We start from the raw sequence: 26,524 nt of genomic DNA, 5'->3' as shown, positions 1-26,524 counted from the left end.
TAAGGGCGTTTGCTGAATGCCTGTAGTGTTATAATAAGATAAGGCCGAGCTGCACACCCTGCGTCCGCCTGTATGCGGGCGTGCCCTTTATGGCCCTGCATGCAAAGGGATCTTGGATACGTAGGGGAAAAAAACGCAGCTGTCGTGTTTTTCGATGAGGGCAGGGCGTCGTCGTACGGCAGCCTGGACACCATTCAGTCGCAGAAAGGTTGATCACTTTGGCGGATTGTGTAGCACTGCCATCAGCCAATGGGATGCGGCCTTTGCGCTGGCACTGCCCTCCACCCACCGCGATCCCGCCCAAAGAACTAAAAGCGGACTGCGGGGGTCTGTCCGTGTGTCTGTGTGGGGTCCCGCTGCGTCTCTGGGCTCACTGTAGAGAGAGCCCCGAAGCGTTCTGTGGCCATTTTGAAACAGAAACAGAAACAGGAACCGAACATCTGTTTGCAGAACGGGCCCTGGCTGCTCTGGCCGTGACCGGGGGCGACGGTGCCCTGGCTGCTCTGGCCGTGACCGGGGGCGACGGTGCCCTGGCTGCTCTGGCCGTGACCGGGGGCGACGGTGCCCTGGCTGCTCTGGCCGTGACCGGGGGCGACGGTGCCCTGGCTGCTCTGGCCGTGACCGGGGGCGACGGGGCCCTTGCTGTTCTGGCCGTGACCGGGGGCGACGGTGCTCTGGCTGCTCTGGCTGCTCTGGCCGTAACCGGGGGCGACGGTGCCCTGGCTCTGTGCTCAGCTGGGCCCTCTCGGTGACTCAACTTCTTGCAGCGCAAGGTTACCGCCAAAACTTCTGCCTAACTTCCCCTAGCGGAGCCAGAATTCCCACCGCCAGGACGCGCCTGGGAAACGTCTCCGGGGGGACCAGGGGGGTCGCACACGGAGAAACGACGCGCGCGAGAGAGAGAGAGAGAGAGAACGTCCCGTTCGCCGGACGGAACGTTCGACACGCGACGGAACTTCCTGCCGATTGTCCTTGGGAGTACGAACCCTTTCATTCGTCAGGCCAAAAAACTCAGAGCTTAAATCTGCCATTTGAGCACACGTCTGGGCGTGTGTGTGTGTGTGTGCGTGTGTGTGTGTGTGTGTGTGTGTGTGTGAGAGAGAGAGAGAAAGAGAACATCGTGCCTGCCTCTGGACATACATGTCCTCCATGAACTGAGTGTCTGGTTATGAATGAATGGGCACAGGAAAATTCTGTACTGTATTTGACTATATTTTTAAAAATATCACAACTGTTTATTTTCAAGTATATCAGAAAAACACACACACACACAGTACATGCATATGCTAATAAAAGGTAGGTGTACTGTTCTTGTTGGTATAGGAGGTCTGTAGAATGTGAAGCGCAGCCATCAGCGGAATGGAGAGGCCATTTTCATTTCATTAGAAATTCCAGCATTACAGCCAGAAATGTGTCATTCCAAAAAAAAAAGAAAAAAAACCGTGTCCCTGTTAGAGCTGAACTCTGCCAAAGAATGAGGTTCATTACTGTACAACTGGAGCGCTTGGCTACAGTCCACAAAGGCCTGGTGTGTGTGCGTGCGTGCGTGCGTGTGTGTGAGAGAGAGAGAGAGAGACCATAGGACAGATGCAGAGAGAGCAAATATCGCATTATCAAAATCTCATCATCGTCCTTTCCCAAAAGGGGCGGGGCAATCTTTCCAGAAAGTGAGAGCATGTTCACCCTCTAGATTTCTTCACGGACGTGGATGTGGGTGCACGATTTATGGTGAGCACTAAAACTGAAAACTGAGGTTGTGAGAACATTTCCCATAATATTGTACACTCCCCCCACACACACACACACACACACTCACACGCATACACAAACACATACAAAAGCCGCTTCTCCCCTTCACACAATCACCCATCAATGAAATGATGTCATTTTTCTGACGGACGTAGAAAGATCGCTCTGTTGCTGAAAACGTGCTTCTCGTGCACGCAAGCCCAATGTGTTTGTGTGTGTGTGTGTGTGTGTGTGTGTGTGTGTGCGCGCATGCGCGTGTGTGTGTCACCGGACGCAAACCAGGGGTAAAATTATTAAGAGTGAAAGTAATAGTTAGCCGGAGCCCGGCTGATCTGGCTTTTTGATTGGATTAGGGCGCTTAATGCGTGCGGAAGGCACAGGAGGCTCACCCCCCCCCCCCTCGGGTTCCTGGGCTCCTCCCCGGGCCTAATTTCGATAGGCCCCAGTGTGTCTGCCTCGCTCCCTTTGTTTACACGGATGAAATCCGAAACAAACGGGAACATGATACCCCCCCACCCCACCCCACCACCCCCCCCCAGCACACACGCACGCTCACACACAGGCAGCAGCCCTCATACCGCAGACCAGTGCCATGTGTACTGTTCTCCTGCTCTCTCTCTCTCTCTTCTCTTTCTCTCTCTCTCCTGCTGTCTCTCTGTCCCTCTCTTTCTCTCTGTCCCTCCTACTTTCTCTGTCCCTCTCTCTCTCTCTTTCCCTCCTGCTCTCTCTCTCTCTCTTTCTCTCGCGCCCTCTCTCTCTCACACAAACACATTCTCTCTCAGTCTCTCTTTCTCTCCCTCTGTCCCTCTCTCTCCCCCTCTCTCTCTTTATCTCACACTCTCTCAATCTCTCTTTTTCTCCCTCCTGCTCTCTCTCTCTCTCTCTCTGTCCCTCTCTCTTCCTCTCTCTCTCTCTCTCTCTCCCTCCTCTCCCTCCTGCTGAAATTAACTTTCAGCAAATGGCCGAGGCGGTGCAGAAAAAAAGAGCAGGGTTAATTCCAAGCCAGCTTTTTATAGTCCTGCTTTATATAGTGTCCTCCTTCTTTTCCTTCTCTTTTTTTTCCCCTCTCGCTAATTGCCCTTCCTCTATAAGGCGACTCCGAATTTGTTATGACCCCTTGTTGTCTGCACAAACAAGAGAGGAGCGACAAAAACACCCCCCTCCCCAAGTCCCCACCCCACCCCCACCCCCCCCACCCTCACTCCCATGTGGCTTTTCTTTCTAAATGTACACGCTTTTATTTTTCGGTCACACTCAAAGGTCAGATGGCATCAGTCATTCAAGTATTCTAAGTTCATTCTCTGTTGTCTGTAACATAAATAGGCATCCCCCCCCCCCCCCCCCCCCCCCCCTCCACCCCCCCCTCCCACGCGGGTGGAAACCGCTCCGTCCAGCACCGAAGCTTCTGCAACACGATCTTATCGGTGTGAGAACTTGGACGCTGTGGCCAAATGTGGAGGAGGTTCCCTTTTCCACTTCCTGCTGCTTGATCTCAGCTTGACCCTGTGAAGGTGCTCTGAAATTCAGGTCCTTTTTAAACACTGAACACTCACTTCTGCCTCTTTACTCTCGCACCACAACTTTACTCTCTCAAGCTCTCCAACATCATCATGACCTTCCTGCTAACGAGAGAAACTCTGAGAGTCCCGGATAGTACCCAGCTTTCCACTGCCCACGGTGGATACACTAGCGTTCATCCTGTCCCTTAGTCTTTGTGAAGTCACTAACTCAAGCCACAGTTACCATTCACTTTAATATTTGTCATGCAAAACTATTTTCCTTGTAAATTAAAAGGCATTATACCTAATTATTAAAAAAAAAAAAAATTCAGTAGCATGTAGTGTTCAGCAGCTTGTCTTGGGACAAAGCATTTTTAAATCCTTTAAGATGTGAGTTCACAAATATGTGATTAGAATGTCCTGACCTGAACATTCTAATGCTGATGTCACAATCGCTGCTGGAACCGAAAGCGATGGAGTTCTGGAACGCTGACCAAAAGACCTGCTCTTCTAAGGGTTAAACAGCGTTCTGGTGAATCTCTGGCTTCACCGCTATCCCAGGTGCCTCTGCTCTGAATCCTTAAACAGAAGCTGTTGTGTGGCAGTCTGCCACGGAGCACAGCATCTGCCAGAAAAAAAAGAGAAAATGTTGTTTTAAAAAAAAAAGCATCTCTGCTACCTCCGGCATGAAAGAGTCCCAGCTTCCTCCGTCTGTTTCTGGAGTCCCAGAACAACACACTTTTTTGCATTTCCTTTAACTCTTTACGCACAGGAGAGTTTCCCTCTCCGCCCTCTCTCTCTCTCTCTTTCCCCTCTCCAGAAAGCGCTTCCTTCCTTCCTGCCCCCCCCCCCCCCTCGAGCCCCTTCCTTGTCGTCTCTCTCCCAACCAGGGGGCCTGGAGGTAGAGAGGGGGGGTTCTGTGGGTCTGTACAGATCTGTACACACACACACACACACACACACACAGTTTCAACACTCTACAGACAAGGCCCCATTTACAGTCAAAACCTGTGTACAGGTAGGCCCAGTCCGCACTAAGGCATGAACAGTTTGCAGAGAAATCCCAGCCTTCACTCAAACAGACTTTAAAAATATACGTGTTCCCCGTGCGTCCAAGAGAAATACCATTCTCGAAACCACAGCTGTGTGTACGGAAAGCTAGTTTTTTTTTTTTTTAAACAGACTTTCTTGGAAGTTCCCTTTGTTACAAAAACCTGCTCTGTCTCTCTGCACTAGTTTATAACCCTAGAAATGATACTTTTCCTGGTTTCGCCCGGTTCAACCTGCAATTTGAGGCGGAGACACATTTGTACGCATTTATTTTCTTACCTTAAATAACCTACACGGCACACGCTTTTTTACGATCGGTTTTCTAAGCGTCGTCACTGCAGTGACGTGTTCTGAACCCAGTCACCTCCCGCAGGACCTGCTCCGGGCTAGTCGGCGTTACCCTTCCAGAATATTCTACCACACGCGTCCTGCTGAAAGCTCTTTATCGGGCAAACATATCTGCAGAGGAGGGGCTAATACAAGCACAGGCTCCGTCATAAATCACATCAACAATAATAAATAAATAGCAATACTTGATCGTATTACGGTAGGATGATATTTGCTTCTGCCAGTGCGGGGGCCATCATGTTGTTGGTGCAGAGGAAGACGGAAGGTGAAATGTCGGCTCGGACACGCTACAGGACTTGCACGGAAACATCCTTTTCGGGGCTAAAATAAACACGGCAGCCGAAAACAAAAAAAAAAAAATGTTTAGGCAGCGAAAACTAAAAATAAGGCGGAAGGCGTGCGTGTCGCTCAGCGCAACACGTGCTGCGTGCGTACGCGTCGGCGGGCTTCCTCAACAGGTGAGAGCGCGGACAGGAAGCGGGACCTGCTGGTGCTGTAAACCAGGAAGTGTGCGCAATTAACTGCTAATGGGGGGGGCGGGGGGGTGCGGGGGGCGGGGGGGTGTCACGTGCAGAGCATAATGGTTAGGGAACTTTTTTTGGAACCTAAAAGGTTGCAGTTTCGATTCCTAGGTAAGACACCACTGAGGTAACCTTTGAGCACTGAGGTTCTTATCCAAACTGCATCAGTACACATCCAGCTGTACAAATGGATACTAAGTAAAAACACAAGAGCTGTGTCAGTCGCTCTGGATGAGGGAGACTGTTAGACCCCAGTAATGTTGACACTCGCTGTCATTTGTCTTGTTCCATCTCCATGGACGGTTTTTAAGCCTTTTTTTGAATTTGAAGCTGGAACGGCAGGCTTGGTCTTCGAATGACGCGGTTTGCAGTAACAAAAGGAAGAAAGAAAAAGTAAGGGGGGGGGAGGGAAATACCATTTCCAAGAGAAAACCCTTCTCCCTCATTTTCAAGTTAGACGAGGCCAGCCGCGTTCCTCCTCGAAACCTACAATTGAGGGCTGAGGAGGAAGGCCGTGCGTGTGTCTGGGAGGGGGGTTGGGGGGTGGTGGTGGTGGTGGTGGGGGGGGGACAGTGCGCCCGCTGTGGTCTGTTAGCAAGTTTTGGCGCAACTGGCTGCGTGCTTACAAACTCACTTCTTCTTCTTCTTCTTCTACTTCTTCTTCTGTGGTAACAGCCTCCTTTGGGGCCTGCTGCTTTTTATTTTCTCTTTTTGGGCCGAGCCCCCAACATTGAAGTCGATGCCTGAGGGAGCGAGGGAGGAACACTTGGAGGATCAGATGGGATTTTGGCAACGGCCGATCCCTGGCGTTGCGTCTCCAGACCCGAAACACGAGAGGAGAGGAGAATCATGGGTACGGCGGTGTTATTTGTATAAATTAGCACAGAGCTTTCCGCGCTCTGCCAAGGGCTGCTAAAACCGGTCAGGGTGAACGACGGCCATGCGCGCGTTCTCCTTTCGAAAATGAAACCCTCAAAGCCGCAAACGCTGTGTCTGTGCGTCGCCACGGCTGCACGGACAGGCAGCAGGGAGCCAGAATAAAGGTTCGGGAAGGTGGTTACTTCGTAGAAGCGAGTAAGGAACGTTAACATAGCTTGAAGGGTGGGGAGGGGGGTGGGAGGGGGGTAGAGGGGGGGCCCTAAAAAAAAAGGCTGCCCCCTCAGGATGCCAGACAGGCCCCTGCACAAATGGTGCTTGGAGCAGAGGTCTGTCTCCCATGGACCCCTGCGGTGTTCAAAGGGCCTTCTGCCCCCCCCCCCCCCTCCCCAAAATGTGAGGTCTGTCTCTCACTCAAGCGCATCCTCCCATCTCCTACCCTACACTCCTGCCCCCCCCCCCCCCCCCCCCGTCACACAACTGCTTCTACATGAGGATCCACCTCTCACACACACACACACACACACACACACACAGTCACAAACAAGCTCTCTCACAAACACCACACATAAACTCACACACACACACACACACGCACGCATACATACACTCCCACACACACACTCGCAAACATGCTCACAACACCACCATACATACACACAGTCACAAACAAGCTCTCTCTCACACACACACACACATGCATACATACACTCCCACACACACACACACACACACAAACAGTCACAAACAAGCTCTCATAAACACCACACAAACTCACTCTCACACACACACACATTTGCAAATACACACACTCACACTTTCTTTCTCTCTCTCGCTCTCTCTCACTCACACACACACACACACACACAAAACACTCTCACACACAAACACACACACTCACACACACACGCACACACAAAACACTCTCACACACAAACACACACACACTCACACACACACACACAAACACAGGGAAGCCTGAATGGGACACATCAAGAATACAACCTCTACCTCCATCCGGCCCACATTTCCAAAATAAAGAATCCATCCCGGGGGAAGAGATCCTGTGTGCAATTAAATCAGTCCCCCCCGCCGCCCCCCCCGCCCCCCCCACTCACCCCCACCCACCCAGAGTTTCTTCCTCTGTGTGTTTTGGGCCGTTGTCACAGCAACGGCAGACCGGAGGAATTCGTAGCGGTTCCACGGCGATGGTTCGCATCAAAAGACGCCCAGCGGCAGCGTTCTGCGACAGCAACCTCCTATAGGACAGGATCCCACCAGAGAACATCCCCTAACCTTAAACACACACACACTCACACAGTCACTCACACTCACACACACTCACACAGTCACACACACTCACACTCACACTCACACTACCCTCCTATAGGCCAGGGTCCCGCCAGAGAATATTCCCTAACCTTAAACACACACGCGCCCACATGCATACACACACACACAGACGTACACACTCACCCACCACACACACACACCCACTCACACTCTTAAGTTTTATATATAAACACCAAGGCAAATTCATGCTAGTCTGTACAAATTACTTGCACTTCGCATTGTTACTATTTTACTATAAACTTTTAATTTGACGCATAATGCCCAGTGTGGCGAGAGCAGGTTTAAGCCCTAGGCCTGCCCTGTCATTCAAAAATTAAAACCGCAGAGCCGCGCTTTTAACATGGAAAAACTGGTCCTTCATTCATGAGCTAATCTTTCCCATGCACCCTCTCAGCGGCCAGTCAGACAGAACGGCACACTTTCACGTCTCGATGCAGACCTTCTTCGCACAACACGACCGTTTGAGACAGGCCCCCGAACCTTCGTCCAGAAACAACAGGCCGCTCTGCTTGCCCCGGCCCGATCCCTCCCAACCATGACGGGATGAATCGGATCCAACACATTACACCCCGTTTAATTTTAGCATTTTTAAAATCTTCCACTGTGGCTGTGTTTAGTAAAAAAAAAAAACGCTTGTTATATTTTCAGCATCCCACCATTTTCAATTATTTTTAAACGGATGACCTAAGAAATGGTCAGGAATCACTTTCCTGTAGCAAAGCCATTGTAGGTTTTAGTTATACAGGAGTTTGTGAGACATTTGTGTGTGCCTCGCCCCCCCCACCCCCTTCCTTTTTTTAATTCCCTCTGGACATTTCCCTGTGTTAAGTGTTCTGTGACATGCTTTGTTCGCAGCACTGTGCAAAATTGAAATCAATTGATTGGTTGATTGGGTATGAATAGGGACCCCCTGTAGCCCCTCCCTCCCCCCCCCTCCCACCCATGTTCACAGAACCACAAGCCCCCCCCCGCCCCTCAGTGACCTACCACCGGTTATTTATAAATCACTTTTGTTTTATTTAAATCAGCGTTAGGCAGTTTTGCTATGAACAAAACCAAAAAACAAAACAAAACAAAAAAATTTGAAATCAAACAAAAACAAGAAAAACAAAACCAAAAAAAAAAAAAAAACAAATCCAGTTACAATAACTGCGCTTGGCACTGGATGAACATTTATGGGGGGTAAAGAAAATATACATACAGACCATGAAGTGACTCCAATATACACATGAGAGCCCAAGAACTTAAATAACAGCTTTTACACTGTCTCCTTGTCTAATGACATCAACTCCTTATTAATATTACAAACACTTCCCCCGCATAGCCACCCCCCCCCCCCCTCCCACAACCACACCCCCACCCCTCCCTCGCCACATAAAAAAACTAATGTCACTAGATTTAAGAGCAGGACACCCCTGTGTCGTCATTCAGGGTGATTCATTCTCAGTAAAACGGGAGGACTTAGCCTAAGCTCTGTGTGGAGCGGTGGTCATCGTACACCATGTGACTACACATTCTTGCGCAGAGAAAATGGAAGTAATGCACTGCAAAAAAAAAAAAAAAAAAAAATCCTATAAAAATAAAAATACAAAAAAATAAAATAAAACTAACAAAAAAAATCACAAGGAAAAAAAAAAAATTCAGTATCAGACAGAAAGAAAGCAAACCTCTCCCTCCTTCCCACCAAAAGAAAAAAAAAGAGAAAAAAAACAGCATTAAAAAATAAAAAAGAAAAATGTCCTGACCGGAACCGAATGCCTCTCGGGTTCCCCCCTCGTGGAATGAAATGCCTTTTTACTGGGAGGGGACAGCGAGAGCACCGCTAAGAGAATTCCAATCGATTTAGAGTCAAGGAAGCTGACTGTACGCTCCGGCCCAGCCACGGGGAAAGGGTGTACCATGTGACTAGAGAACGGCTGGGCCACACCCACATGCCCTCTGACCCCCCACCAACACCAATGTTCCCACCCCCATGCCCCTCAACAAACAACAACACTGGGTGTGGGTGAGTGAGTCACTTATCCTACAGTGCCTCACAAGATAATATCCTAGAAAGACATATTTCTGTAAAAAGCAAAGGAATGGACAAGAGGAGGGAGAGAGAGAGAGAAAGAGAGAGAGAGAGAGAAGGCTAGAACACTGACAGCGAGCAGCTTGCCTAGAGAAAGCCGTTACTGGGGCACCTCCAGCACGTCAGGGCCAGAGGTAATAATCACAAAACCATATTCTAGGTGGATTTTCTTCCTTTACTTTCTACTTTAAAAAAAAATTTATTTCATTTTATTTTTGGCATTTAGATACGAGTGGGGGGGGGGGGGGCAGAAAATAGAAACTTTCCCGGGGAGAAAAAAAGAAAAAGAAAAAAAAAAACCGTCGTAACCACGCCAACCGGCCCACAAGTGAACCCTCCCAATCCCCTCCCCCTTAAACCCCGCCTCAAAGCCACACCCCTCCCTCCCTCCCTCCCTCTCTCCCTCCCTCCCTTCCTCCCTCTCTTCTCTCTCTCTTTCTCCTCGCGATGGATGAGTGGTTCTAAGGAATAAGCGAGAGAAGAACAAAAAGAAGAGGTGGAAGACGGACAGATGGGTGTGTGGTGGGGTGGTGGGGGGTGGGGGGGGGGGGGTGAAGGGAGGCCGAGGGGGGCCGCGTGTCCCCGGTTTATCTGACGGTGACCCCCAGTTTCTCCAGAACGCGCATCCCCTTCTCCTCGTACTCCTGGCGCGTCAGCCAGAAGTTGTCCTTGTCTTTCATGATGTCTGCCAGCACGGCCCCGCCCAGGAACACCATGTGCTTGCGCCGGGGCGGGTCCTCGATCCGGATCTTGAATTTCTGCAAAGGGGGGGGGGGGGAGGAGGTCGGGGGGTGAGAGCCGAGAATTAGAGCGAGAAGTCGATAAAAGGTTCACACGGGCCTCCGGAGAAGCGCTAGCAGAAGCTCGCGGCTAACCCGGCCGGGCCTAGCTCTGGTCCCGAGGCCCTACAGACGCTGGGCTGGTTTATCAGACCCCCCCTCGCCCCTCCTGCCCCCCCCCCCCCCCCCGCGCCACCCCCACCGCGCTCGCTCTTGGTGCAGCTCCAGCTGCACGGACACGCGTTTAATCTGTATCTGATCACGCAGACGCAGCGCTGCGACAGCCAGACCGGCTCCAATGAGGTTTTCCAGGCCAGGGGCCGGATTATGAACGGGGGGCCCGGGGCCGGCCCTGCAAACCACCGCGGGCCCCGGTCGCGTGCGTCCGATCCACCGCGCCGCGAGCGCGCTCTGTGCGGGGAGCGTGTGCGCGATGCGCCCTGCCGTCTGGGGCTGGCATTTATGTGGCTGGGGAAACGGAGCTCTGGCGCCACCCGGTGGCAGGTACGTGCTACTGCGGCAATCCGACTCCAGGAGGGACTGGTGACTGTAGTTATGCTGGTACTCTGTGCAAGTAGTCTCAGTGTGTGAGTAGTCTCAGTGTGTGAGTAGTCTCAGTGTGAGTAGTCTCTGTGTGTGAGCAGTCTCAGTGTGAGAGTAGTCTCTGTGTGTGAGCAGTCTCAGTGTGTGAGTAGTCTCAGTGTGAGAGTAGTCTCAGTGTGTGAGTAGTCTCAGTGTGAGTAGTCTCTGTGTGTGAGCAGTCTCAGTGTGAGAGTAGTCTCAGTGTGGGAGCAGTCTCAGTGTGTGGGTAGTCTCAGTGTGTGGGTAGTCTCAGTGTGTGAGTAGTCTCAGTGTGTGGGCAGTCTCAGTGTGAGTAGTCTCAGTGTGTGGGCAGTCTCAGTGTGAGTAGTCTCGCCCCACTCGCTCACCGACAGCTTGTCCACGTCGCCCTTGAGCACGCGCTCCAGGTACAGCTGCTTCAGCTCCCTCTCCAGGCGGGACGGCAGGCCGGGGTACATGGTGGAGCCCCCCGAAAGGACGATGTGCTTGTAGAACTCCGCCCTGTGAGAGAGCAGAGGAAGGGAGGGTTCACACACACGGGTGTATTACCGCACGCACACACACACACACACACGGGTGAGCGGCTCCGCCCAGCTCAGACACACACTCAGCTTCACGCAAGCACCGCCCACCTCCATCTTCCTGTTCTCATCCAGCTCTGCACACAGTTAAGACCTCATAGCTAAACAACAAAAACCGCACACGGCTACATCATAACGCTGTCTTGGTAAATGGGGGGGGGGGGGAGCGGGGGGCTGTTTGTTTTTTTTTTTTCCTGTTCCTGAGAATTAAGAGTGACGTTTTTTTGTCATTTCTTTGTGGGAAATTCCCGGGAACCCATTTCCCCCATTTTGAACCCTAATTAGGAGCGAGAGAGTTTTAGAATTTGGCCGGGACACGGGGGAACCCCCTCCTCTCTGCGATAAGAGCTCTAACGAGCACACTGAGTCCCCCTCCACGTCCCCCCCACTGCTGTTTATTATTACTGCACAGTGTAATAAAATACCTCCCCAGCACTTTAATCCAGTTGCACTCATATTTGGTAAGACGATTTGTCAACACGCATCTTTATCAAATAGAAGGGTCCGGTTTGGGTAGGATGGGGGTCTGGGGGGGGGGGGGGTTACCTGGTGTCGATGTCAGCCGCGTGAATGGTGTTGAAGAGCAGCTCGGCCACGCCCACCCCCTCCACGTTGATGAGGTGGGGCTGGAATAGGGCCTCGGGGGCCTCAAACCTCTCCCCCCCCACCTTGATGACCCTGCCGTCCGGGAGCTGGGGGGCAGAGAGGGGCGTAGGGGGTCAAAGGTCAGCACAAGGTCAGGGGGGGCCAACCTGGTAGGCTTTCGCGGGATGGTCAGGTCAAACAAACTGCGCCAATACCCATGAAGTAACTAGTGCTGCTATAGGATCAGATTTGTATTTAAACTTATAATGTACTAAGCTATTTGGACAGGGAAGCGTGATCCTGAATCAGCACAGTGAGATACTGTACTAGGCCCTGGACTATAACCCTGCAGCCGCACAGGAAGTCAAACAAAATCTGCATTTCTGCAGTGGAGACCAGTTCAGTGTGTTTAACCCTTTGAAGAGTAGGTCCTTTTGTTTGCCATTTTTTCAAAATCAAAAGGCAGTGTTCTAGAACTCCATTTTGCTTTCAGTCACCAGCAGTGATTGTGACACCAGCACTAGAACGCTCAGCGAAAAACACTAATCACATATTTGTGATGTCACACCTTAAAGGTGGTTCTCCTGGGGAAAAAAAACCTGCTGAACAAAAAAAGGTGACGCAACACCACACACTACTTTACACTCGCTTATCGGACTCTCTTATCCAGGGTGCCTTGCAGCGCTGCAGAACAGGAGTGCGTTCAGCTGGATCCTGAGAGTAACAGCTCCAGACCAGGCTAACACCCTCCCCAGGCTAACAGCGGGTGGACACGCATCACTGAGGAGCCAAACGCCAGTCAGCTGCGCTGACCAAGAGCCCAAACACAAATCCTCCGCACCGCAGATGTGCGGCCCCTCCCCTTCCCCTCCTCCGGCACCTTAATCCGGCACGGGAGGGGGGCGCAGCCAGACCGGCCGGGCGGAGCATTGAGGGGGTGCGCATAAAGGGGCCCATTGAGAGGGCAGGACGTCTGGGGCGCAGAGGCAGGGCGGAAAGCGGGACGGGACGGGGCGGGACGGGACGGCGTGTGCGGGGGACGCCCCGAACGAGCGTGCAGGAAATGATGTCACGCGCCGGGTCAGGGCTCCGCGGCGGCCACAGAGCCGGCCTTGTCCGCCCGCGCTCCTGCGTTTCCTGTCTCTCTCTCTCTCTCTCTCGGGGCGCTCTGGAAAAGAGAAGCAGGCCGAACGTGGAAAATTCCACCCCGCGCTCGTGAATCACCCACAGCGAATGGCCATCGAGGAAGCGAAGGGGGGGGGGCGGGGCTTAGCGGCAGAAGACGCTGAGCAGAAAGCTCTCCGGCGAGTCAGTTACTGTTAAACCGCACGCGCTGCTCCGCTAGCGCCAACATGCCCCCAGAGACTGTGCCACACGCAGCCCGGCGAACTCCCGCACAGCGCCTGCTGCCAGGCACTCCGCGCAGCTACGCTGCGGGCCACCAGGGGGCAGCGCTGCCCCTTAAACATCAAACAGGGTTCCTTCTCATTCAGAACATCTGGAGCTCCTGCTGTTTCGGGAAACAACGGGACGTGTTTTTGAAGTTATTTTAAGATGAGGGGGGGAAGCGTTGAGGAGTCTGCTCTTAAACACACCCATGTGTTGGTTTAGTACAGCAGGGCTAGGCAGCCCCCTGGGTCCTGGAAGACCAGGCTCATTTTCGCTTAAAAGGCCCACTGTAAGCAAGCGCCGAAGCGATCAATCACCTCCCCGCTCCTGGCAGGGCGGAGGTCCAAACAGACCCGCTACTCAAACGCTCCACTGCAAGGACAGGCCTGGGGGACCAGAACTTACAGGCTCCGTCCAATCAACATCATCAACCAAAGAAAACAAATGCCGCAACGTTGAGCCTATTTTATCCAGTTCAAGATTTTAAACGAGTCTTTCATCTTGAAAGAAGCAGATTTATTACACTGCTCACAACAGGAGGATCTGGTATTGGTTATATGGAGACCGTGTTTATTGCATAATTATCAGCGCATTCAGATTTTAACCAACCAGCAGCGTGATTGCTTAGTGGTCTGCCAATCAGAAGTGAAATTATTAGTACCTTCATACAGAACAGAGATACCGGGTCAGACCTCTCTAATCATGCTTCAGGGAAATATTACTGTTTTAACAAACAATTAAAATACAAGAATAAAGCGATTGTACAGGCTCTTCATTAAACCTGCTTGAGTCCATTTAACACAAGTCGACCAGGGGCCGATGTTAGTGAGTGAGAACACGTACGTGTGAGTGCATGCATGTGTGAGTGCATGTATGTGTGAGTGCACGTGAGTGAGTGCATGTATGTGTGAGTGCACGTGTGTGAGTGCATGTGTGTGTGAGTGCACGTGTGTGTGAGTGCATGCGTGTGAGTGCATGTGTGTGTGAGTGCATGTGTGTGTGAGTGTGAGTGCACGTATGTGTGAGTGCACGTATGTGTGAGTGCATGTGTGTGTGAGTGCATGTATGTGTGAGTGCACGCGTGTGTGAGTGCACGTATGTGTGAGTGCATGTGTGTGAGTGCACGTATGTGTGAGTGCACGTGTGTGAGTGCACGTGTGTGTGAGTGCATGTGTGTGTGAGTGCATGTGTGTGTGAGTGTGAGTGCACGTATGTGTGAGTGCACGTATGTGTGAGTGCATGTATGTGTTAGTGCACGTGTGTGTGAGTGCACGTGTGTGAGTGCACGTGTGTGTGAGTGCACGTGTGTGTGAGTGCACGTGTGTGTGAGTGCACGTGTGTGAGAGTGCACGTATGTGTGAGTGCACGTGTGTGTGAGTGCACGTGTGTGAGAGTGCACGTGTGTGAGTGCACGTGTGTGAGAGCGTGGAGCCCCTCAGCCGGAGTGGAGACTGACTGACCGTGTAGGACTCCACCAGCACGGTGGTCTCCAGCGCCAGCTTCTGCTCCTGCTCGATGTTGTAGCCCACGTAGCACAGCTTCTCCTTCATCATGCGCACCGTCTCAAAGTCCGCAGAGTGGTTAAAGGCGTAGCCCCTCAGCAACAGCAGCTGCGTCGCACAGAGTTACACAGAGTCACACAGGTACACACAGTCACACAGAGTTACACAGAGTCACACAGAGTTACACAGAGTTAGTTACACAGGTACACACAGTTACACAGTCACACTGTTACACGCAGTAACACAGCATCACAGAGTTACAGTGAGGACTGGCCAATAGCAGAGACCGATCCTGCCACAGTACACAACGGTGACATCCAATCACATTCCTCCTGGTTTAAACAAGTGATACCACTCCCGTATCGGTCCAACAATGAGAAAAGCAACACAGCAGAACTACATCATGCTAGCAATTCCATTTTAAATCTAAATCTTTATTTATTCACCCATCTCCGTGCCAGAGACTGAAATTCAGGGTCATTCTACGCCAGCAGACCGCTTCTGCGTTTGAATCTTTCCTCATTTACGCACCAGACTTCCCGAAATTCCCGTGTGCGAGCAGGAGGGGGAGTGGGGGGGGGGGGCGGGGCGTACCTTGATGAGGTAGCGAGTGATGTCCCTCCCGGCGATGTCCAGTCGCCGGGTCAGGTGGGGCAGGGAGAAGCCCTCGTAGACGGGGCAGATGTGGGTCACGCCGTCGCCCGAGTCCACCACCACGCCCGTCAGGAGACCTGCACACACCCCCGCCGGTCAGACACTACACGGGACATCTTTAAAAACACCGCAAGGAGGGTCGCAGGGGACCTTCATACACGCTGTGGGACCAGGGTGTGTCACTTGAGAGGACGGGTTAAAAACCTGGTATCAATTACCAAATACGTTCATATAAGGCGCCATAAAAGCAAACGGCCACTAGGTGGTGCACTTCGTCTTTTGAAATGTCACACATTCTGACTCAAGGGCGTAAAACGTGTCAAAGTTGGCGTCTAAACGCCTGGCAACGCTCTCGATTGTTTAAACAGTTGATATCACGCACAGGTGTGCTCATTCATGAAAAAAACAATTATGCAGCTTTGCACATAAATATATGTGAGCGTTGAAGTAGAAACACGACAGCAAAAACAGAAGTCTCAAACACTGGCCATTAGTTCTTCCTGCAGAAACATGGGAATATTTCTGGGACTTTGTCTCGAGCGAGCAGTGCCTGGAGGACAGGTGACCTACCTTGGGCGTAGAGTGTGAGAACAGCCTGGATAGCAATGTAAACCCCAGAGAACTGATACGTCTCGAACATTACCTGGAGGGGAAGAGGGGGAGGGGGAGGGGGAGGGGGAAGAGACGTTAACGTTAGCACCAAGTCCAAAAACTGACACCGCGTAACCATGGAGACCGAAACAACCCATGTGCACGCAGTGTCGTGTCAGTTGAAGTCGGGGGATAAGTGAGCGTGAACAGCCGCATTTTCACTGTGAGGACATCCCAAGCTAGCTCAGCTCAGCCCAGTCCAGCTCAGGTCAGCCCAGTTCAGCCCAGTTCAGCCCAGTTAAGCCCAGTTAAGCCCAGCCCACCCCATCAAAAGGCTCAAGCAAGTTCAGGCCTAGAGCCCCAAAATTTTGACTGACGGCCCATTTGCTGGTCCAGTGTCGGGGGTGGGAGGGGCCAGTGTCACTCCCGCCCTTAGGACACCTCAGCTGACATCATACTCCTTGTCAAAGACAAGCTGCCTACAGTAACCCCACCCTGGACCCTTATTTGGACCACGCCCCCTTCCTTTACCCTGACTGGCCCAGGAATGGGGGGCAGGCCCAACCAAAACAGTGCCCAGGAAGCCCAGGAAGAGGCTACGGTTAACAAAGTCTGGCCCACAAGCTCAGGCGACGCCCACAGCGAACCAACCAAGAATGGCCCATTCATAACCTTCAGACAACACTGCAGCGAATACAAACGTCCAAAGGACCCATTCATAACCTTCAGGCAACGCTGCAGCGAATAAAATCGTCCAGCGCAGGCAGGTGGGCGAAGCTCGCTGACCGCCGCCGTTTCAGAGCGACGGCACAATCGCCGCCTTGTCGGGTTTTTTTTACTTTACGCTTCTGGCAGCGGGGGAGCCTCGGAAAACGAATACGCTACGCTCGCTACGCGCAGGACCCGGCGGCGAACTGAAGAGCCCCCTGTGTGCGCCCAAATGTCGCCTGCGCCTCTTTCAGCCCCCCCGCCCCCCCCCCTCACACTAGCGCTTCTGTCAGGAGACGCCTCGTGACAGAGAGAGACTGTTAGCCACGCTGCTCGCTAATTAGCTACGCGATCGGTCGCGCTCATCGACCAGCTCTCCCCTCGACTCTCGGTTTCCTGTTGACGCTCTTCCGCGCTACGCCGAGCGTACGAACGCGCGTTTTTGTTTCGTCGCGCCGATCGAGCGAAACCGAATTTTGAACAGCGAGCGAACTGAGGGAACCAGACCGCCCAGAAAGCTGACACTCTGGAAAAAGCCCTCCACCCTGTCGGGCAGGTACGCCGCTCCAAAAGCAAAAACCTGACAAAACACGTCCCGCTGCTAGGGGATGTTACATCACCGCTGTCGCCGGGCTTAACTGTGACATCATCGGAACTGATTGTTCCTGAGCGCTGAAAGTGGTTCAGTCTGTCATACAGACAAAACCTCGGAATGTTCGCTGTTAAATAAACTGTGAAATATGGCGCAGCTTGCACTGAGAGAGTAGAATTCGATTCCTCTTTGGGATTCTGTTAGATTTGAATTAACCCTGAAAACCTGTTAATGCACTATAGCCAGGAGTCTGCAATGCTGGGTTCGAATAAGCCCGGTCATGCAGCCATGGCACAGCTGTATAAAATTTTAACGCACATTTACTGTGCGCACTACAGGAAGTAACATGGACTGGCATGGAGCTAGTCCAACAAGGACAGTTCAGTGTAGCCATTTTGACACTTCTCAAGCATGGCCACAAAGTTACATATATTTTCCTACAGCTTATATTCCTAAAATGCGCCAGGTTTTTATATCACTAGGATGGAGGACCACCACACCCCCCCCCCACCACGCCCCGCCCCGCCCCGCCCCGTGTCACCCCCCCCCCGCACGCACGCATACGCACCTCGATGATCTTCTCGCGGTTCTTGGTGGGGTTCATGGGAGGCTCGGTGAGCAGGATCTTGCAGTTGCGCGACTCGATGTTGAGCTTCTCGGGCCCGAAGGTGTAGTCCCACAGGTGCTTCATGTCGTCCCAGTTCCGCACAATGCCGTTCTCCATGGGGTAGTTCACCTCCAGCATGGACCGCAGCTCGCTCGCCTCGTCCCCCACCATCAGGTCCTGAGGGGGTCAAGGGTCAAAGGTCAAAGGTTAAGGCCAAACGCTTTCGGTGACAGGCCTTAAGCATTGGCCCGCGAATGATCATCAAGCCTCCGGTAGATTTGTACCGAGCTGCGGGACTAAGGAGATCATTTCTGAGTGGGTAAAATAGATAAAACATCCACAGAAGTCTTTTGTCCAAGATCGGCCGATTACTAAAAACAGAACTTGGCCTGGATTCAATCAACATTTTGTCCTTAACTCTGATTCACAATGAAATGCAAGTTGCCTTTTATTTCATCACAAACACAGCCTGACGTGCTTAAGAACATTTTTCTTTTTAAAAAGGCAACGCTATTTAATTGTGAGTTAGATAAGAACATACATGGACTGAATCCAGGCCTCTGATTTCGCTCACCCAGTGAATCATGGGAGAGATATAACCGGGGGGGGGATACGTTTGACAGACAAGTGGAGCGTGGCTCGAGTGGGGATTGAGTGCGAGTGGGCTGGGTAACACAGTCAATACTGGCACGACAGGTCATGCATCACCCAAATTACAATACTGGGTCACTGTCTGGGGGTCATGGGGTTCAGGAGCAGTGGGGGAGGGGGGGGGGGGGTAAAGTCCCAACTGGAATACCATAAAGGAGAGAGCTCAGGTACAGGCGGGACATTACAGGTCAACTGTCAATCAACAGGGGCACTGGCTTCCTCTCCAATCAGTGGAGAAAAGGGGCGGAGCTAAGTGACATATCATACAGCGCAAGCTTTAGAGAAAGTGTTTTTCTTCTGTCGCTGAATGGCAGTGGACTACCTTGGGTTCTTTTTTTTGTTGTTTAAGGTGGGGGGGGGGGGGGTAAAACTGTAATGGTTAACTGAAACTAAACAATCACACCTCTTTGAGGTCACACAAGAGCAGCCCTTCTCAAAGCAGACGCTCGGCCACCCACAAGATTGCACAGGGAATGCACACACTTCCCTGTGCCCGGTCGCACAAACAGGCCATTGCTTTCGGTGATCCGCATCCAGCACTGACAGAGAGATGACTGGGTGGTCGGCCATTGCGGCTCCACGGTGGGTGCAGACACGGCAGACAAGCTCTGAATCAGCAGTTTACCCAGCATGCACGGCCAGGACATCTCCATGCATTGTGTACCGTTAGTAACAGTCACTGCAGAGTCCAAAGTCACTTGGTTTAAGGAAGCGGTTTGCTTACTTTTTTTTAATCCTCCAATAGTATGAGAAGCCTTTGTGCTCGTATCATGCAGTTCTCTGGCTTATCGCCTCAATCTTAATAAATCACCATCAACAAATGCCGAAATAAATAACTTTCTCAGAGATCCCACTGTAGCACACTTCTACTGGTGAATCCATTGCAGTGAGACAGTACAATCCAACACAGCCTAGTTCAATTCCTTTTCAGTTTCAGTTCAGGAAAGGAACTGAGGAATCCCCATAAAACATTTGTGAGCATTTGCAAATTCAAATTCAAATTCAAATGCAAATGCAAATGCAAATGCAAATGCAAATGCATTTCATTTCCTGAACTGACTGAACTGAAAGAGGACTGACCCCTGAAAACCTGAAATCCCCTTGAAGCCATGCCACGGAGCTCAGTGTGATTATAGCCCGCGTGCATGAGTGTGTTTGTGAGACAGACCGCCTACGTGCCCCTCGGCTTCGATGGACCACCCCCTCGCTGCTCCCTCCCCAGTGATTTCAAAGAGCAGCGTCTGTGGCTAAAGTCAACCGTCCGACACACGTCCTGGGCCCGCGACTTCAGCACGCAGACTTCACCTCCCGGCGAGATCGGAGACCGTCTCTGCGGTCGTCACCAGAGGGACGGAGACCGAAAACGATACAGCTTCCGATTTCCTTAACAAAATAACCTCTCTTCGCTTTCAATGACAAAGGAAGGAGGCGACAAACTCGACTCCTGAGGCAGTTCATTCCACATTTGCCAAAATTATCTTCTGAAAGGAACTGGCAGGACGCCCAATGACATCACAAGTGGGCACCAGAAATGAGTCAGCTGTACTGCCTTCCGATCAGTTCCATATATACGCAGAGTTTACAGACAGATACTGGAGTGCAAATAATGCTTATAAAGACACTGTGAGAGAGAGAAAAAAGTGTCTGCCCTGTGACTAAGAAGTATATTGGGCACAGATTATAACTACCTGGCACTAGATTAACCTTTATCGAATGCCTACTTGGGTGTGGCAAGAAAATGTTTGACCTGCAGAGGCTAAGGCAACAGCAAAAGACCTCTGCAGGCATTTTGGTGTAACCGAAACGCCTTAGGAAAAAAACACTGCCCTAAAAAAGACATGTTCGGAGGTTCTTCGACCTTCAGACAAGAAGAACCTTCACTAAATATAGGGCCAGCCGTTTGAGCTAAATAAAACCCGCAGCTTCCCCTATTCATCCTTCCTTCTGCTAAATCCATCTGAGAAGGCAGAGAGATCAGCGCAGAACGTGCACAGTTTGCCTTAATAATCAGGGAGGCATTGTAGGTGCCATGAAAAGCTAGCGTGCCCACGCATCAGCTAATTCCACAGGCACCAGGTACATGAAGCAGACCAGGGTAACAAACAGCAGCTGGGGTGCCATTTTCGTTTCTGCGATTAGCAGTTGTTCTGAATGTTTCTGACTTGCTAGATGCCGGCAGCTCAGAGCAGCTTGCAGGCAGTCGTAAAAGCAGCTATAGTAGCTTAAAGGCGCCAGACACGATAAAACACCTAACGTGCAAAAGCCAAAATACAGAAATGGTGCTTGCACTCAACCAGTACTAAACTCATAACTGGTATTAAGGAATAAACTCGGACTGTTTATTCTTGGTGGTAGCAGCCATTTTTTGGTGTGAGTCTGATGGCACTGTAGGATAGTACAGTGTATGTTGGGCAAAGTGGATGGCAGTATAGTACTGTACTGTACTACAGAACTTGACTTATATCTCAGAGATTGCAGGTTTAATTCCCAGGTGAGGCACAGCCAGTTGGACCCTTGAGCAAGGCACGTAACCTTGATTCCTTCCGTAACGTGTCCAGCCGTACAAATGGATTGCGTGTCAAAATGTAAGCAGTGCATTCGGCATTCCTCTGTCTCTGAATTCATGACAGACACTGCACTCCAAATCACAGTTCACCTCTGTGGACAAGCGCATTCCCAACCAGAGAAAGAGCGCTCTGTCAGAATGGATTAGCCAGGCAAAAACACAAACAAAAAAAAGACAATTCTTTCACCAGGGCAAACAGGAGAGAAGAGGAACAATGAAAAAAAATTAAAAACTCAAACGCAAATCAAAAACAAACTGACATGAAGAAAAGAATGCTTTATTAATGGAAGACCAAGCACAGCACCACGCTCCTTGGGCTAGGCACATGAGAGGAAGGGGTTAAAGTCACACACCAGGCCGCACTTACCATCTTTTTGTTATTCTACTTCAACAGGAGAAAGAAGGAAGGAGGAAGAGAAGGAAAAAGCAGAAGGTCAGAGAGGAAAGCAGTGTGGACGCAGAGCCGAAGCCCAGGGCCTCCTGGGAAACGGTGATGGGCCGCAGCACTCAGCCTGCGTGCGCCAGAGCGGCACCAGAAGCACACGACGCACAAACTACGCGCTTCCGGTCTCTGACGCTCTCAAGCTTGGCGCTTGAACCTCTGAAGAGTAGGTTTTTTAGAAAAACTGTTTCTTTTTTTCCCCAGAATTCTAAGTCAGTGTTCTAGAACTCCATTGGTTTCAGTTACCAGTGGTGATTGTGACATCAGCATTAGAATGTTCGGCTAAGAACATTCCAGTCACATATTTGTGATCTCATACCTTAAGGGGTTAATAAGGTTGGTCCTGTTGAAGGAAAAAAAATGGTAATAATGGTTTTGTTTTTGTTTTTATTAATAGACTATGTAATATTCAAAGTACATTCAACTACTGAGCAAAGTCATCTCCCCAGGAAGTAGCATGTTTGTCTCCTATCAGTGCACATTATAGCAAAACATTTAAAAAATCAACGAGAGAATGGAAAAAGCAGCAGCTGTGGTACTAACAAAAAGGGGCTGGTTAATAATTCATTTGATCCAAAATGGCGCCCTGATTACAGCAGGTATCAGGAAGAAAATCAGGAGCAAAATCAACAAAACCTTACAGAAAAAACGCTGTTTCCTTTAGCCGTTTACTTTTGATGTGCAAGCGCCAAACCTGGTGTGAACAGGAAGCAGTCACTCGAACCCTTAGACGCGGACGCCCACCTGAAAATAACCCGCCTTCAGCGCAGATGTGAGCACTTTTAAAACGCTCAAGGAAAAAAAAGGAAAAATTAACAAAAAATAATGTTGTGAGACAAAGTGCAATCGTCAGACGAGCAGTGTGTTTCCTCTCTGTGGACACGACAGACTGTTAGCAGGTTCTCTTGCATCATCCCAGATGGCCAGTCTAAGAGAAGAAGCACGGGCAGCTACCGTTCGCTATGACAAGGAAGTGGAACTTCAGAACTTTGTCAGAGGAGGCAAAAAGAAGTGGGGGGAGAAAAAGCAGGGGAAGCAGTTTGGAAGCAGGAGAGAAGCCTCGGCCTTTGTGCTGACCGTAGCCAGGGGGCTGGCGTAAGGGGCGGGGGGGGGGGGGGGGGGAGGGTGGGGGCGGGGGGGGAACGCCTTACCTTGATCTCGATGTTGCCCACTTTGGCGGTGGAGCGGATTATGGGCCGGCCCACCAGCGCGGGGAAGATGTGCTCGGGGAAGTTGGAGCCCGCATAGCCGCACTTCACAAACTGGGGAGGGGGGAAGAGAGGGACCCCGTGAGAGGAACTCTGGAAACAGTCGTCCGGGCAACGGTGTTCCTGGAGATCTACCGTCCCCGTAGGTTTTCACTAACGACCCTAACAGAGCCCACCTCATTCAACAGCTAGAGCAGGACTGCCTAACCTTGCTCCTGGACATCTACCGTCTCGTAGGTTTTCACTAACGACCCTGACAGAGCCCACCTCATTCAACAGCTAGAGATCTTGTTGAGCAGTTAACCGGTATAAAAAGGTGTACCAAATTATGGTTCAAATGAAAACTACAGGACGCTAGATCTCCAGGAACAGGGTTGGGCAGCCCCGGCGTAGTGTAATGGTTAGGGAACTGGGCTGACAATTCAGAGCTTGCAGGTTTGAGTCCCAGGTAAGGCACTTTTCGAGGTGCTTAACCTGAGTAGCAGTAAAAAAAAAAAATTAAAATTTTAATTTTTTATCTGATTGTATAAATGATAGAACCATAGCCTGTGCAAACCACGAGGCTAAATGTAAAAAAGTTGGTTAGGAGCACTGAAATCTTATGTAATTTGCTGGATTCCTCTTGCACAGTATCTGATGGAAACAGATGAACACAGACCTGAGTGTCTCTGGACTCAATTTTAGTAACGTTACAACCCCCTCCAAAAAGCCGAACAGGGCTATTTCAGAAAGTGTGCTGTCGACTGTACCAGTCTGGTGCACATCCTGTGCAAAATCGTTCACAGAAATGTTAAATTTAAATCATACTCGCAGCTGCACACAGTCACAGGGGCAGCAAGGCCACTCTCTGACAAAGCACATTCTTGGGCCCTCATAAACCTCAAAGCCCAGAGTAGTGCTTAGATGAAGACACCAAGCATAAACCAAGGGCATGGTTTCTAACAAGGTAGATTTATTAATGCTTAGTAATTATTTCAACCAAGAAGTTTCAGTGGGTTTTATTTCCTTAGAGAAACCCAAAGAGAAATGGCCTTCGACACAGATAAACACAGGAGGATAAAAAAAAAATACTAATCCCAAGAACATCAACGCGTAAGAACATAGAAGGAGAAAAAAAACCTACTGAAAGAATGTAAAAGGATAAACAACCTTCGCTAAAATATTAAATCTTTCAGTGACAGGGCTTCCTGTGGAAATCTCTGGACGGGTCCAACTCATAACTCCACTGAAAACTGGCTTGCTCTCACAAGCACTGCCTTGCCCCTCCATACTGTCACTGATCACAGCGTAGCAGGATGTAGCGGAATGTTGCAGCAAAAACAACCAAATCAGAGCAGCTCTTGACCAATCAGCACTTCATTGCCACACCGGGCATGCTCTGTAGACTGCTAATCGCAGAGTCAGAATATGGCCGTTACACACAGAAAAAAAAGAAGAAAGAAAAAAAAACAGGAAAGTGGAGGAGACCTGTCCCAACAGGTACATCTGAAGTTCAACCAGTCTCGTGGGCCCGCATAGACTGAACAGGGACCTCGTTTTGTCAGCTACAACTAGTTGGGCCGGAGTTTAAGCAAAGAAACGGTGAAAAGGTGAGCTATACGGTCACACTGATTTTAAAGGACGAGGCGCTCGTCTGTCACTGTCTTTCTCCACCAGGCCCAGAGAATTTGAACCCTAGAGGGAACGCCTGGGTCTTCGATGATTCAAACCTAGTGCTTTAAAATAAGGACTGGGAACACATTTTGTAGCCAATTTGCATGCCAAGTGTCAAGTATTCAGAAACCATAAATTAAGCTTCTCCAGGATGCAACACTTCCTATTAATTTGATTATTCATACTGGTTGTGTATAATCAGTCTGAGAAGCGAGGCTATTTAACAGAATTAAAAATGAACGTGGGAATTAGGTTTAAAAGCAAAAGAAGATGGAAAGTACCCAGGGGCCATGTTTAACCGGTTTCGGCAAAGTGCACTGAACATTTTCAGACACACTTGGCAGGGCACCGGCTCTACTTTTTCCTCCCCCTTTGTCTCAGAGACGCCATAAAGGTTCCGTAGCTTCAGCCTGCGGTCTGGGCGGTGATCTCACTTCCGTTCTGACTCATCGGCCAAGCGAACTTTTCTGCCGCTCGTGCAAAATTAAACATCCTCCGGTCTACGTAGTCTCAGCTTTCCTCTCCTTGCAAGGTAAAGTGCAAACAGCTCAACAGGAGAAAAAAACGGCTGCACTGAGACGGCTCTGTGAGTCTGTAACTGAATGAAAGAGCCGCCGCACGTGCTGCTTCCGTTAACGGGAGCTGAGATTCTCCCGTTCCTATGGGATTTTATGGGATGTTTTTAAACGCAAATATTTAAATAATTTGACTCTCTTTAAGATCTTCAATTCAACGAGCATTTGGTATTTCAACTCAAATGCTAATATAGATTACATGTGGAAAACTAGCCGCACGTTTGCTAAAACAAGAATATAGTTGTCACGCCAGGACCTCAATTGGCCTAAATTAACTCGAAAATTATAATAAACAAATCGGCGGGAATGACACAGCACCCTTTGAAAGTGAATGCATGGCGTTTACATGAGCATTTTTAAACAATAGGTTTGTAGGAGGTGGAGGTAGTGGTCGGTTCCAGAGAGAACCATATCCAGTCATAGTTCTTAAAACTGCTTAATACTACACGGCGACAGAACACAGGTGTCAGAGGAGGACAATTCAGCCGACCTAGAGGGCGCAGGAGGGGCAGGGACTTTAGCTTGCTAGCTAACGTTCCCATTACTGGCAGATGGGTCATTTTAACCGATTTAAAACCACTGGCTACCCGGAACTCTACACCAAGTTGCGTCGCCTTCCACATAAATATCTGCCTGACGCTTTTTACAAAGAGATGTGTGCCTCGCTTTGTCGCTTTGCATGCTTCGATGCACTCCAAGTGGCAGCAGGAGGCAGGGTCACTTGTCGTTCAGTGATCTAGCTACTTAGCTGGCTAAAAAGGCATCAATAGTAGCGTTTTATGACTGAGAGCAGGAACCACTCCCGAGGTTTAAACTGATAACGTTGTAATTTCATCAAACTTCAGTTGCAGGCCAGAGGATGACTTTTGACTATACAATGACTACAGCTAGCTTGCTACATTCATAAAAACAGCTGACTTGCTAATGTTAGCTATCTTTAGCTAGCTACAACATTGACAATGCCAACCCGAGCTGATACCGATGCAATAAATCGGCGTGTATTTTCATACAGTAAAACCGAGTTGAATATTCTATTGGCGTTAAATAACCGAAATGTAATGCACTCCGCATTATCCAATTATATTCATGTAGCATGAGTCCCTTTTGCTAATGAAAACATAATTGACAGTCTGACAGACACACATTCCTTTGCCTACCCACCCAGTTAGCTTGCTAGCTGGCAGCTAGCACTAATGCTACTTCCTGTTTCAGATAATCTGTTTTACATCAGCAATATGCATCCTGGAAAAAAACGGGACGGACGACGATCGGTGAATTCGGGCGTTCTGTCTTCAAACCTACCCCGGTTCCATTGTCACAAACCACCACTTTCCTTCCTTGACTGTCCATTTTCGGAATCCAAGAACCTGCAGACCTCTCCTGCTCAACTTTCTTCAGCAAGCCGGAAATCGC

The 26,524-nt window shown here is 50.3% G+C and overlaps 1 protein-coding gene across 1 annotated transcript; it reads right to left on the bottom strand.

Moving 5' to 3' along the window:
* Positions 1–9,074: 9,074 nt before the first annotated feature.
* On the bottom strand, positions 9,075–26,524 carry actr2a (actin related protein 2a). Its single transcript, XM_035407018.1, has 9 exons — positions 26,414–26,524; positions 22,827–22,937; positions 17,978–18,193; positions 16,089–16,161; positions 15,459–15,595; positions 14,823–14,972; positions 11,935–12,080; positions 11,176–11,308; positions 9,075–10,225 (listed from the first exon to the last, which is right to left on the bottom strand). The coding sequence occupies exons 1-9, from the start codon at positions 26,459–26,461 to the stop codon at positions 10,055–10,057; spliced, it is 1,185 nt and encodes a 394-aa protein (XP_035262909.1). The 5' UTR covers positions 26,462–26,524; the 3' UTR covers positions 9,075–10,054.

This window comes from Anguilla anguilla, chromosome 2, assembly GCF_013347855.1.
Source record: "Anguilla anguilla isolate fAngAng1 chromosome 2, fAngAng1.pri, whole genome shotgun sequence".
Lineage (NCBI taxonomy): Eukaryota > Metazoa > Chordata > Actinopteri > Anguilliformes > Anguillidae > Anguilla > Anguilla anguilla.
The sequence above is the reverse complement of the archived record's forward strand: the minus strand, read 5'-3'. Positions and strand labels throughout refer to the sequence as shown.

Excerpts from the sequence above, each read along its gene's own strand:
- actr2a (XM_035407018.1), bottom strand. The coding sequence starts at position 26,461 with ATGGACAGTCAAGGAAGGAAAGTGGTGGTTTGTGACAATGGAACCGGG. Across the intron at positions 16,162-17,977 it reads ACCGCGAGAAGATCATCGAG|GTAATGTTCGAGACGTATCA; the intron begins GTGCGTATGCGT and ends CTTCCCCTCCAG. Across the intron at positions 12,081-14,822 it reads TGCTGGTGGAGTCCTACACG|CTCCCGGACGGCAGGGTCAT; the intron begins GTCAGTCAGTCT and ends TCTGCCCCCCAG.